Source organism: Paralichthys olivaceus, chromosome 7 (genome assembly GCF_024713975.1).
Source record: "Paralichthys olivaceus isolate ysfri-2021 chromosome 7, ASM2471397v2, whole genome shotgun sequence".
Classification (NCBI taxonomy): Eukaryota; Metazoa; Chordata; class Actinopteri; order Pleuronectiformes; family Paralichthyidae; genus Paralichthys; species Paralichthys olivaceus.
Window position 1 is genome coordinate 27,166,487 of NC_091099.1, and position 13,280 is coordinate 27,179,766.

The 13,280-nt window shown below is 40.8% G+C and overlaps 2 protein-coding genes across 2 annotated transcripts; both read right to left on the reverse strand.

Annotated features, from left to right (window-relative positions):
* Positions 1–7,170: 7,170 nt before the first annotated feature.
* Positions 7,171–8,916, reverse strand: LOC138410843 (trichohyalin-like). The gene is made up of 2 exons (XM_069528561.1): positions 7,571–8,916; positions 7,171–7,453 (listed from the first exon to the last, which is right to left on the reverse strand). Exons 1-2 carry the CDS (start codon positions 8,501–8,503, stop codon positions 7,289–7,291), a joined length of 1,098 nt encoding a protein of 365 aa, XP_069384662.1. The 5' UTR covers positions 8,504–8,916; the 3' UTR covers positions 7,171–7,288.
* A 741-nt stretch (positions 8,917–9,657) lies between these two features.
* Positions 9,658–10,497, reverse strand: LOC138410885 (uncharacterized). Its single transcript, XM_069528910.1, has 2 exons — positions 10,047–10,497; positions 9,658–9,929 (listed from the first exon to the last, which is right to left on the reverse strand). Exons 1-2 carry the CDS (start codon positions 10,302–10,304, stop codon positions 9,675–9,677), a joined length of 513 nt encoding a protein of 170 aa, XP_069385011.1. The 5' UTR covers positions 10,305–10,497; the 3' UTR covers positions 9,658–9,674.
* Between the last annotated feature and the right edge of the window lie 2,783 nt (positions 10,498–13,280).

The following is a 13,280-nucleotide window of genomic DNA, read 5'->3' on the forward strand; positions in this document are numbered from 1 at the left end:
CCCAGCACTCTTATTCTTTTTTTAACTCAGTGCTTTTTAGACCAGTAGTTCCTCTGAGGGTCTTCTTTTTATATTACTTTCACATTTAGAACATTTAATTGTAGGCTGTGGACAGTCGGCAGAACTGTCATTTCTTACCAGCAAAGACAAACTTCACGAAGGGATATATAATAAGTCAATTTGATTCAGTTTGTGTTAAGAGTTTGTGATGTTTTGGACAGTCTTTATCAGCTGCTGAACAAGTTCCAAGCAGTGGTGTTAAATTCTTACACTGCTTTCAGACTGACAACTCTGGAGAAAAAACAGCACCTGTTTTCAAGGTATTGTTGGCAAATCAGAGTAACACCAGAGCAGTGGAGCTGAACCATCAGACCATGTACTATTTTGACAAATCAAATCAGTGCCAGTCAACATTCCTTGTAGATTAGGTGACTGGTAAAATTTTACTGTTCACCCTTGTCAAAATCCCTCCTTTAAAATGTTGTGGGGTGTTTTGGTGTCTGATATGCCTTCAATGGTTTGAATCAATTACCCAAACTTCCTGCATTGTCTTATTTCTCAGGAGAAACCAAAGTAAAACATCCTCTCTAATGCAGACTTGTGCAGTGATGGTTCTTCTTTGAAGTCCATTTTGACTAAAGCAGTAAAAATCTTTGAGCGTGCTCTTGTCAGCCTGAATGCAGCTTTGGTCCTTCTTCATCTACTGGAAAATCCACTTTCATGAGACTTTGGATTTACTTCGTTTTTTTAAATTTCAGACCGGCTGTGGTCTGTCTAGACAAACTCTAGTTGCCTCTGTATATATGGCCGTCTAGCTTTCTTTTGGTCACCACCAACCCCTGAGCAAAATGTCTTTTGGGCTTTTGAGGTGCTAGATGCTTTTTAACATTATAAATAAATGACCAACTTTTGCATTGGGCCAACTATTGGGCCTACTGAGCGAAAATTCAATTATATTTGTATAGCGCCAAATCAAATATACATTATCTCAAGGCACTTTACATAGAGAAACCCAACAGTTCCCACAATGAGCAGCACTTTGGTGACTGTGGAGGAAAAACTCCCTCATTAACAGAGAGAAACCTCTAGAACCAGACTCAATGTGGGCGGTCATCTGCCTCAACCGGTTCGGGTGAGCAGAGAAAAATGGGCAGGAGATGAGAGATGGGTGGAAAAGAGGGGAGGGAGAGAGAGGTGAGAGAGACTGGGAACACTTGTGCACCATCAGGTATCAGATCTGACGAGTTAAAATTTAAACAATAACAGTGTAAAGAAGTTATTGATTATTACTGATGACAGTTACAATTCATATAATAATTAATTACTGAAGTATTGTTGTTAATATTAATAATAGTACTAGTTGTTGTCCTGCAGTTTCAGGGTCAGAGATATCTGCAGTGAGAGAGAGAGAGAGGGACTATGGGAGAAAAAAAGAAACATAGTTATTGACATGTATTAAAACAAATAAATGAGTGTGGGGGGGCAGAGAGAAGTGGAGAAGTGCTCAGTGGATGATGGGAGTTCCCCCAGCAGTCTAGACCTATAGCTGCTTAACTAAGGGATGGTGTCTCCTGAACCCAGAGTGGGAGCTGGTTCCACAGGAGAGGAGCCTGGTAGCTGAATGCTCTACCTCCTGTTCTATTCTTACAGACTCTTGGAACCACAAGAGAGCCTGTGTTTTGTGAACAAAATGATCTATTTGGATAATATGGTGTGAACATGAGCTAGTCTTTAAATCTGTTGCAGCATTACAGCTGAATATCTGTCTGTGAGATTAATTGAGCCTGACAAAGACGAGTTACCGGAGCATCTACATGCAGATGGGATGAAATGATTTCTATTTTGCTAAAAGGCCTTCCTTGTTTCCACAAAACCCTTTCTCCATTCCAAACGTGACAATTTTTTTTTTTTGTAATTCAGTTTGCTGTACTATCATTATATACAGAATAAGCTATAGACAGCTGACGTACAATTTAGCTCCCACTTTTTGTCTGATTATTGATTAATTAAATTTCAGCTTACTTTCTGGAGCTCAGTGGTCTTTGCAGATGGGTTATTGGGCTTGTCTATTGTTGCACAATCCCACCACAGACTTTTTTTTAATGGTCTCCATAGGACTTCAAATGCTATTTATGAGCTGCCAAAATTAAAGTTTCTATCATTGGACTTAATATTTCCCTGGAATCTAAATGTGCCTTTAACACGACACTGCATGAGGTGGTCTTCAACATTGGCTGTCCTCTGGTGCTGTCCTCTGGTGCTGTCCTCTGGTGATCTCCTCTGGTGATCTCCTCTGGTGATCTCCTGCGTTGAGAAGCAGCATCTGAGCACTGATGTATGCACTGCTTCAACTTCTTGCAGAAATCCTGGAAAATGAAGGTCAGTATTTATATTCCCCTGCACTAGCCAGTGGCAGGAGGCATCATGTTTTGAGATTAACTGTCCATCCCCTTTTGAACACGACATCTCAAGAACACATGGAGGGAATTTCTTCAAATTTGTTATAAAATATTCATTTAGACTTTAAGATGAACTCATTTGGATTTGGATGTCAAAAGTCACTGTGACTTGACAATTAAATGATTGTTCTTGTAAATGCTACATCTCACATCTTGGGAGAATTTCTTCAAATTTGGTCAAAGTGTTCAGTTGGACTCGGACATGAACATGAACGGCGCCTGTGGCTAAAGAGGCACAGCGGAATGTCTACTACCTAGAAGGTTGTCAGCCTGTCATGATGTGATGGAGAAATTACTGCACATAGATTAAAGTACCTTGGGTGATCATTAAGAATAGAAAAGCCTTAGTTGATGGCTATAGTATATTTGACATTGAAAAGGCATATGACTCTTTAGGGGAAGGGTTACTTATCAAATTAAATAAAATGGGAATTGTAGGAAGAATGTATAACTGGTTAACAGACTTTACAGAAATGAGTGAAGGAGACTTAGAAATAGAAAATGGTGTCCCTCAGGGGAGTGCAATCAGCTCTGTTTTGTTCAATATAATAACGATATTTTTGCAAACCTAGAACCATGCATCCAATCTACATCATATGTAGATGATGGGGACATCTGGATGAGGGGAAGAAATGTCTCATATATTAGAGGATATAGGAAAAGCTATAAGGAAAATGTGGTCATACGACTGGGGGTTCAAGATATCAATATCAAATATACATGGGAAGTCTATATCAACCATGTAAAACAGTTTTAAATCTGTTACAAGCAGTTACTGGGTATGACTGGGGGGCAGGGAAACAAGCATTCATTAACATCTACAGGGCATGCATGAGGTCTGCAATAAATTATGGCTGCATTGTTTATGGAGCAGGCAGCAGCAAAGTCATATTTACAAAATGTGGAAAGATTGCAGTATAACGGAGTGTGAGTTTGCATATAGAAGCAATTAAGACAAACCCTATAAATGCAATACTCATAGATGGAGGAGAGATACCACTTGAGTGAGATATAAGCTTGCACGAGCATACTAGATCAGCTTGAAGGGAAGAGGGGAAGAGAATCCCTCAATCAAGACAATGCAGGTCTGCTGGGAATATGCGAAGTCCAGGGTCATGGGTTTGCATGGACAAATGCTGAAAGAGCCAGGGTTTATGAAATGGAGGCCTTAAAATTTATCAAGTCCACCCCAATGAGTAGCATTTCACCTTGACTATATCCAGAGACTATATATCTGTGTATCCCAAAATATCAATCTCAAAAAGATTATCCCATTGTCTATCTATATTCACAGCAGAGATAACAGCAGCAGCATTGTTGGGTTAAAGTGGGTGGAGGAGGTCAGACAGGACCGGGTGGGAGTATGCTCTGACTTAGCAGCTATTTAAAAAAGTATACAATCTACAATATTCATCAGAGAAGATTTACTCGTACTTGTCCACGAGGGGTTTAACGGAAAGGGAGTATGTTGATTAGTTAGCATAGTAAGCAAAAGGTGAACTTGGAAGAGAAATATCAGAATCAGTTCAACTTGGAGAAGGAAAAGGAATAATCAAGAAGAAAGGAATGGAGATAAGGTAGAAAATTTGGGAGGAGGACCAGAGAGGAAGGAGATATTATAAAATACAAAATTGATTCATAAAGTCCTTATAACAAGGCTAAGATTAGATCATACAGGACTAAATGACTGTAATCCTCCATTATAACCTTTATGAAGCAGGAAGACAAATCTTCCAGGACTAACTGGGATGGGAGTGAGATCTAATTGTGGGAATGAGAGACATCAGGAAGGCACTCGTTACTTTTTTTAAAGACACGGGGCTGATAGGTAGAATTTGAGGAAATGTGTTTAATGCACAGTCTATGGACATCACAGACACTGTCAATTAAATGTGATATTAAACAAACAGTTTTCCATGATAGAAGCCCTGCAATCATTTCTTTTTAGATGTGAATCTAAAATGTGAAGAATGAAAGTCTGAAAATACATCTTGTTTTTTAAAATCAGAAGTGACCACATTAGTAGGAGCGAGGGGTGGAGCCTGACTGAGAGCTCGAGGACACTGCATGCCCTCCTCGACCTGCACCCATTGGACATTACTAGCTTTCAATCACATCATATACACATCATATATTTGACTCTATATGGAACCATGACTTACAAAATGAACACCAGGGTGTATTGAGGAAGAAACAAGAGATGATTGATTCAATTTCAAATGTCTTTATTTTTTTAAGAATGGTTTCTCTCTTGTGACAAATGTACTTATTGTAAGTTGCTTTGGACAAAAGCATCTGCTAAATGCCCTAAATGTAAATATTTTCTTCATTTCCTTTGCCGCTTCTCCTCCTTCTCTCTGTCTAGTTTGTCTCTCTGCTCCTGCCTCTTCTTCTCTTGCAGCTCCTTCTTTTGCCTCTTCTCTGCCTCTTTCTTTGCTTTCTTTTGCTCCTTTTGAATCCTTGCCTTGTCCTTATCGGTCATCAAGGCCAGTTCCTGAAAAGACAGACGACAAGTGTTTAGATATTTTCTCTTTCAAAAGTCTGAATAAGAAACAAACTTAAAGTGCAACAAGTTCTTATTCAGATCAAACAGAGCTGATGTGACTTACCTGAAGCTTGATCTGTTTCAGAATGAGCAGCTTTATGTCTGCCTCATGCTTGGCCGCCCACATCTGCTCAGTATTGCTGACCAGTTTCTCCAGCTCCTTGATTTTTGTGAAGCCAGCCTCCTTCTCAGCCTGCTCACTACTGAGATGGTCCTCCAGAGTGTTAACTTTCGTCTCCCACTCAGTCTTGTTCTGGAGGATCCTTGCCTCGATGGCTTGCTGCACGGAGATGAGCCTCTGGTTGCTGGCTTCCAGTGCCATATTCTGACTGCTGAGACTGTTGATCACCTGATCCGTATAGACAATTCTGACCTTGAGCTGTCTCTCCAGCTCCTTGATTCTACTGGAGCCAGCCTCCTTCTCTGCCTGCTCGCGGCTGAGCTCGTGCTTCAGAGCCTTGATTTCTGACTGCCAGTCAGGCTCGTTCTGGAGAACTTTTGTCCCCATAGCTTTGAGCTTGGTTGTGAGCTCATTGATTTCCTCTTCCAGTGCCATTTTCTCATGCACTGTCCTGTCGATCACCTGTTCCCTCTGTTTAATGGAGTACTCCAGCTCATTGACGTGGTTGCACCTTTGCTTTAGGTCACGTCTGATCTTGTGGATCTCTGCCTGCTGGCTTTGACAACGAGTACTCAAGGACCTGTAGTCCTTCTCTTGGAGCCTCAACTCTTTCTTGGCATCCTTAAGGTCGAGCTGTAGTTCTTCCTTGAGTTTTTCATAATCTGCATTCTGCATGCTCTCCTTTTCCTTTTTCCATGAAGCTTCTTTGCAGGACATGGCGATCTTCAGACTGGCATTTTCATGAGCCAGATGCATATTCTTAGAATCCAAATTCTGCTTTTCCTCAAGGAGGTCCTCAAACAATTTCTCATGGTCTGGCACCTGAAAGACAGGAACAAAGATATAACAGTTAAAAACACAGTCCCACACTCACTTTGAATTAAATGTTGATGAACCAGACCAACAAATCATTGATTTAACCACCAGTACATTTAAATACAGTTTCTTCAGTTCTGTTAAATACAGTCTCTACATACTATGGATGTCACGATATGAAATTTTGGCGCAGAGCCAGAGGAAATATCACGGTTTCAGGATTTACACGATTATTGATTAAATGAAAAACAAACAATATATAGCTAATGATATAACTAATTAACTACAATATTTATTATTATTGTCAACAATTACGTTTACGTTTAATTACGTGACTTGCGAGAGATTTCACCACGCAGTGCACACACAAATTTAAAAAAATCACTAGTATGCTACTGCTAGCATTCTAGCATTAGCACCAATGTGATGGGTTCATTTAAAGTCCATCCCCTCACAGAAAATTTTTTTTTGAGTTTGAGACAAACATTGGAAAAATAAAATAAAATCGTCGATGTGTCCTGCTTAGAAACCTTACCCTTCCTGATTTGTTCTTTGGCATGTTGGCTAAATATAGGGGTATTATATATGTGTACTGAAGATTATACTGTCTTCTGACGGTCTCGTGTATCAAAGATTTGTGGATCTGTGGTCTAGTTTTGGAGCTGGTGTGCTCATAAGGTCTCCTCCATAACTCTTATAGGCACTGAACCTGGTATTGATGGCTTTGAAGTAAAGATAAATTACATTAAACAATCAAAGTCAAATATGACATCATAGAAACTGTCACATTTGACATCATAGACACTGTCACATGTGACATCACAGAAGCTGTCACATGGGACATCACAGAAGCTGTCACATGGGACATCACAGACACTGTCACATGGGACATCACAGACACTGTCAGTTAAATGTGATATTAAACAAACAGTTTTCCATGATATGATCCCTACAATCATTTCTTTTTAGATGTGAATCTAAAATGTGAAGAATGAAAGTCTGAAAATACATCTTGTTTTTTAAAATCAGAAGTGACCACATTAGTAGGAGCGAGGGGTGGAGCCTGACTGAGAGCTCGAGGACACTGCATGCCCTCCTCGACCTGCACCCATTGGACATTACTAGCTTTCAATCACATCATATACACATCATATATTTGACTCTATATGGAACCATGACTTACAAAATGAACACCAGGGTGTATTGAGGAAGAAACAAGAGATGATTGATTCAATTTCAAATGTCTTTATTTTTTTAAGAATGGTTTCTCTCTTGTGACAAATGTACTTATTGTAAGTTGCTTTGAACAAAAGCATCTGCTAAATGCCCTAAATGTAAATATTTTCTTCATTTCCTTTGCCGCTTCTCCTCCTTCTCTCTGTCTAGTTTGTCTCTCTGCTCCTGCTTATTCTTCTCTTGCAGCTCCTTCTTTTGCCTCTTTTCCTCTTTCTTTGCTTTCTTTTGCTCCTTTTGAATCTTTGCCTTGTCCTTATCGGTCATCAAGGCCAGTTCCTGAAAAGACAGAGACGACAAGTGTTTAGATATTTTCTCTTTCAAAAGTCTGAATGAGAAACAAACTTAAAGTGCAACAAGTTCTTATTCAGATCAAACAGAGCTGATGTGACTTACCTGAAGCTTGATCTGTTTCAGAATGAGCAGCTTTATGTCTGCCTCATGCTTGGCCGCCCACATCTGCTCAGTATTGCTGACCAGTTTCTCCAGCTCCTTGATTTTTCTGAAGCCAGCCTCCTTCTCAGCCTGCTCACTACTGAGATGGTCCTCCAGAGTGTTAACTTTCGTCTCCCACTCAGTCTTGTTCTGGAGGATCCTTGCCTCGATGACTTGCTGCACGGAGATGAGCCTCTGGTTGCTGGCTTCCAGTGCCATATTCTGACTGGTGAGACTGTTGATCACCTGATCCGTATAGACAATTCTGGCCTCATGTTTGGTCACCCACTTCTCTTCTGTGACCTTGAGCTGTCTCTCCAGCTCCTTGATTCGATTGGAGCCAGCCTCCTTCTTTGCCTGCTCACGGCTGAGCTCGTGCTTCAGAGCCTTGATTTCTGACTGCCAGTCAGGCTCGTTCTGGAGAACTTTTGTCCCCATAGCTTTGAGCTTGGTTGTGAGCTCATTGATTTCCTCTTCCAGTGCCATTTTCTCATGCACTGTCCTGTCGATCACCTGTTCCCTCTGTTTAATGGAGTACTCCAGCTCATCGACGTGGTTGCACCTTTGCTTTAGGTCACGTCTGATCTTGTGGATCTCTGCCTGCTGGCTTTGACAACGAGTACTCAAGGACCTGTAGTCCTTCTCTTGGAGCCTCAACTCTTTCTTGGCATCCTTAAGGTCGAGCTGTAGTTCTTCCTTGAGTTTTTCATAATCTGCATTCTGCATGCTCTCCTTTTCCTTTTTCCATGAAGCTTCTTTGCAGGACATGGCGATCTTCAGACTGGCATTTTCATGAGCCAGATGCATATTCTCAGAATCCAAATTCTGCTTTTCCTCAAGGAGGTCCTCAAACAATTTCTCGTGGTCTGGCACCTGAAAGACACGAACAAACATATAACTGTTAAAAACACAGTCCCACACTCACTTTGAATTAAATGTTGATGAACCAGACCAACAAATCATTGATTTAACCACCAGTACATTTAATTACAGTTTCTTCAGTTCTGTTAAATACAGTCTCTACATACTATGGATGTCACGATATGAAATTCTGGCGCAGAGCCAGAGGAAATATCACGGTTTCACGATTTACACGATTATTGATTAAATGAAAAACAAACAATATATAGCTAATGATATAACTAATTAACTACAATATTTATTATTATTGTCAACAATTACGTTTACGTTTAATTACGTGACTTGCGAGAGATTTCACCACGCAGTGCACACACAAATTTAAAAAAATCACTAGTATGCTACTGCTAGCATTCTAGCATTAGCACCAATGTGATGGGTTCATTTAAAGTCCATCCCCTCACAGAAAAAATATTTTTGAGTTTGAGACAAACATTGGAAAAATAAAATAAAATCGTCGATGTGTCCTGCTTAGAAACCTTACCCTTCCTGACTTGTTCTTTGGCATGTTGGCTAAATATAGGGGTATTATATATGTGTACTGAAGTATATACTGTCTTCTGACGGTCTCGTGTATCGAAGATTTGTGGATCTGTGGTCTAGTTTTGGAGCTGTTGTGCTCATAAGGTCTCCTCCATAACTCTTATAGGCACTGCACCTGGTAGTGATGGCTTTGAAGTAAAGATAAATTACATTAAACAATCAAAGTCAAATATGACATCATAGACACTGTCACATTTGACATCATAGACACTGTCACATGTGACATCACAGAAGCTGTCACATGGGACATCACAGACACTGTCAGTTAAATGTGATATTAAACAAACAGTTTTCCTTGATATGAGCCCTACAATCATTTCTTTTTAGATGTGAATCTAAAATGTGAAGAATGAAAGTCTGAAAATACATCTCGTTTTTTAAAATCAGAAGTGACCACATTAGTAGGAGCGAGGGGTGGAGCCTGACTGAGAGCTCGAGGACACTGCATGCCCTCCTCGACCTGCACCCATTGGACATTACTAGCTTTCAATCACATCATATACACATCATATATTTGACTCTATATGGAACCATGACTTACAAAATGAACACCAGGGTGTATTGAGGAAGAAACAAGAGATGATTGATTCAATTTCAAATGTCTTTATTTTTTTAAGAATGGTTTCTCTCTTGTGACAAATGTACTTATTGTAAGTTTCTTTGGACAAAAGCAACTGCTAAATGCCCTAAATGTAAATATTTTCTTCATTTCCTTTGCCGCTTCTCCTCCTTCTCTCTGTCTAGTTTGTCTCTCTGCTCCTGCTTCTTCTTCTCTTGCAGCTCCTTTTGCCTCTTTCTTTGCTTTCTTTTGCTCCTTTTGAATCTTTGCCTTGTCCTTATCGGTCATCAAGGCCAGTTCCTGAAAAGACAGAGACGACAAGTGTTTAGATATTTTCTCTTTCAAAAGTCTGAATGAGAAACAAACTTAAAGTGCAACAAGTTCTTATTCAGATCAAACAGAGCTGATGTGACTTACCTGAAGCTTGATCTGTTTCAGAATGAGCAGCTTTATGTCTGCCTCATGCTTGGCCGCCCACATCTGCTCAGTATTGCTGACCAGTTTCTCCAGCTCCTTGATTTTTCTGAAGCCAGCCTCCTTCTCAGCCTGCTCACTACTGAGATGGTCCTCCAGAGTGTTAACTTTCGTCTCCCACTCAGTCTTGTTCTGGAGGATCCTTGCCTCGATGGCTTGCTGCACGGAGATGAGCCTCTGGTTGCTGGCTTCCAGTGCCATATTCTGACTGCTGAGACTGTTGATCACCTGATCCGTATAGACAATTCTGGCCTCATATTTGGTCACCCACTTCTCTTCTGTGACCTTGAGCTGTCTCTCCAGCTCCTTGATTCGATTGGAGCCAGCCTCCTTCTCCACCCGCTCACTACTGAGATGGTCCTCCAGAGTGTTAACTTTAGTCTCCCACTCAGTCTTGTTCTGGAGGATCCTTGCCTCCATGGCTTGCTGCATGGACAGGAGTTTCTTGTTGCTGGCTTCCAGTGCCTTATTTTGACTGGTGAGACTGTTGATCAGCTGATCCGTTTGGACAATTCTGGCCTCATGTTTGGTCACCCACTTCTCTTCTGTGACCTTGAGCTGTCTCTCCAGCTCCTTGATTCTACTGGAGCCAGCCTCCTTCTCTGCCTGCTCACGGCTGAGCTCGTGCTTCAGAGCCTTGATTTCTGACTGCCAGTCAGGCTCGTTCTGGAGAACTTTTGTCCCCATAGCTTTGAGCTTGGTTGTGAGCTCATTGATTTCCTCTTCCAGTGCCATTTTCTCATGCACTGTCCTGTCGATCACCTGTTCCCTCTGTTTAATGGAGTACGCCAGCTCATTGATGTGGTTGCACCTTTGCTTTAGGTCACGTCTGATCTTGTGGATCTCTGCCTGCTGGCTTTGACAACGAGTACTCAAGGACCTGTAGTCCTTCTCTTGGAGCCTCAACTCTTTCTTGGCATCCTTAAGGTCGAGCTGTAGTTCTTCCTTGAGTTTTTCATAATCTGCATTCTGCATGCTCTCCTTTTCCTTTTTCCATGAAGCTTCTTTGCAGGACATGGCGATCTTCAGACTGGCATTTTCATGAGCCAGATGCATATTCTTAGAATCCAAATTCTGCTTTTCCTCAAGGAGGTCCTCAAACAATTTCTCGTGGTCTGGCACCTGAAAGACACAAACAAACATATAACTGTTAAAAACACAGTCCCACACTCACTTTGAATTAAATGTTGATGAACCAGACCAACAAATCATTGATTTAACCACCAGTACATTTAAATACAGTTTCTTCAATTCTGTTAAATACAGTCTCTACATACTATGGATGTCACGATATGAAATTTTGGCGCAGAGCCAGAGGAAATATCACGGTTTCACGATTTACACGATTATTGGTTAAATGAAAAACAAACAATATATAGCTAATGATATAACTAATTAACTACAATATTTATTATTATTGTCAACAATTACGTTTACGTTTAATTACGTGACTTGCGAGAGGTTTCACCACGCAGTGCACACACAAATTTAAAAAAATCACTAGTCTGCTACTGCTAGCATTCTAGCATTAGCACCAATGTGATGTTTTCATTTAAAGTCCATCCCCTCACAGAAAAAATATTTTTGAGTTTGAGACAAACATTGGAAAAATAAAATAAAATCGTCGATGTGTCCTGCTTAGAAACCTTACCCTTCCTGACTTGTTCTTTGGCATGTTGGCTAAATATAGGGGTATTATATATGTGTACTGAAGTATATACTGTCTTCTGACGGTCTCATGTATCGAAGATTTGTGGATCTGTGGTCTAGTTTTGGAGCTGGTGTGCTCATAAGGTCTCCTCCATAACTCTTATAGGCACTGAACCTGGTAGTGATGGCTTTGAAGTAAAGATAAATTACATTAAACAATCAAAGTCAAATATGACATCATAGAAACTGTCACATTTGACATCATAGACAATGTCACATGTGACATCACAGAAGCTGTCACATGGGACATCAAAGACGCTGTCACATGGGACATCACAGACACTGTCACATGGGACATCACAGACACTGTCAGTTAAATGTGATATTAAACAAACAGTTTTCCATGATATGAGCCCTACAATCATTTCTTTTTAGATGTGAATCTAAAATGTGAAGAATGAAAGTCTGAAAATACATCTTGTTTTTTAAAATCAGAAGTGACCACATTAGTAGGAGCGAGGGGTGGAGCCTGACTGAGAGCTCGAGGACACTGCATGCCCTCCTCGACCTGCACCCATTGGACATTACTAGCTTTCAATCACATCATATACAAATCATATATTTGACTCTATATGGAACCATGACTTACAAAATGAACACCAGGGTGTATTGAGGAAGAAACAAGAGATGATTGATTCAATTTCAAATGTCTTTATTTTTTTAAGAATGGTTTCTCTCTTGTGACAAATGTACTTATTGTAAGTTGCTTTGGACAAAAGCAACTGCTAAATGCCCTAAATGTAAATATTTTCTTCATTTCCTTTGCCGCTTCTCCTCCTTCTCTCTGTCTAGTTTGTCTCTCTGCTCCTGGCTCTTCTTCTCTAGCAGCTCCTTCTTTTGCCTCTTCTCTGCCTCTTTCTTTGCTTTCTTTTGCTCCTTTTGAATCCTTGCCTTGTCCTTATCGGTCATCAAGGCCAGTTCCTGAAAAGACAGAGACGACAAGTGTTTAGATATTTTCTCTTTCAAAAGTCTGAATGAGAAACAAACTTAAAGTGCAACAAGTTCTTATTCAGATCAAACAGAGCTGATGTGACTTACCTGAAGCTTGATCTGTTTCAGAATGAGCAGCTTTATGTCTGCCTCATGCTTGGCCGCCCACATCTGCTCAGTATTGCTGACCAGTTTCTCCAGCTCCTTGATTTTTCTGAAGCCAGCCTCCTTCTCAGCCTGCTCACTACTGAGATGGTCCTCCAGAGTGTTAACTTTCGTCTCCCACTCAGTCTTGTTCTGGAGGATCCTTGCCTCGATGGCTTGCTGCACGGAGATGAGCCTCTGGTTGCTGGCTTCCAGTGCCATATTCTGACTGCTGAGACTGTTGATCACCTGATCCGTATAGACAATTCTGGCCTCATGTTTGGTCACCCACTTCTCTTCTGTGACCTTGAGCTGTCTCTCCAGCTCCTTGATTCGATTGGAGCCAGCCTCCTTCTCCACCCGCTCACTACTGAGATGGTCCTCCAGAGTGTT

Coding starts and splice junctions, on each gene's coding strand:
- LOC138410843 (XM_069528561.1), bottom strand. CDS start 8,503: ATGTTTGTTCGTGTCTTTCAGGTGCCAGACCACGAGAAATTGTTTGAG. Junction 7,454..7,570: donor TGAAACAGATCAAGCTTCAG/GTAAGTCACATC, acceptor CTGTCTTTTCAG/GAACTGGCCTTGATGACCGA.
- LOC138410885 (XM_069528910.1), bottom strand. CDS start 10,304: ATGGCACTGGAAGCCAGCAACCAGAGGCTCATCTCCGTGCAGCAAGCC. Junction 9,930..10,046: donor TGAAACAGATCAAGCTTCAG/GTAAGTCACATC, acceptor CTGTCTTTTCAG/GAACTGGCCTTGATGACCGA.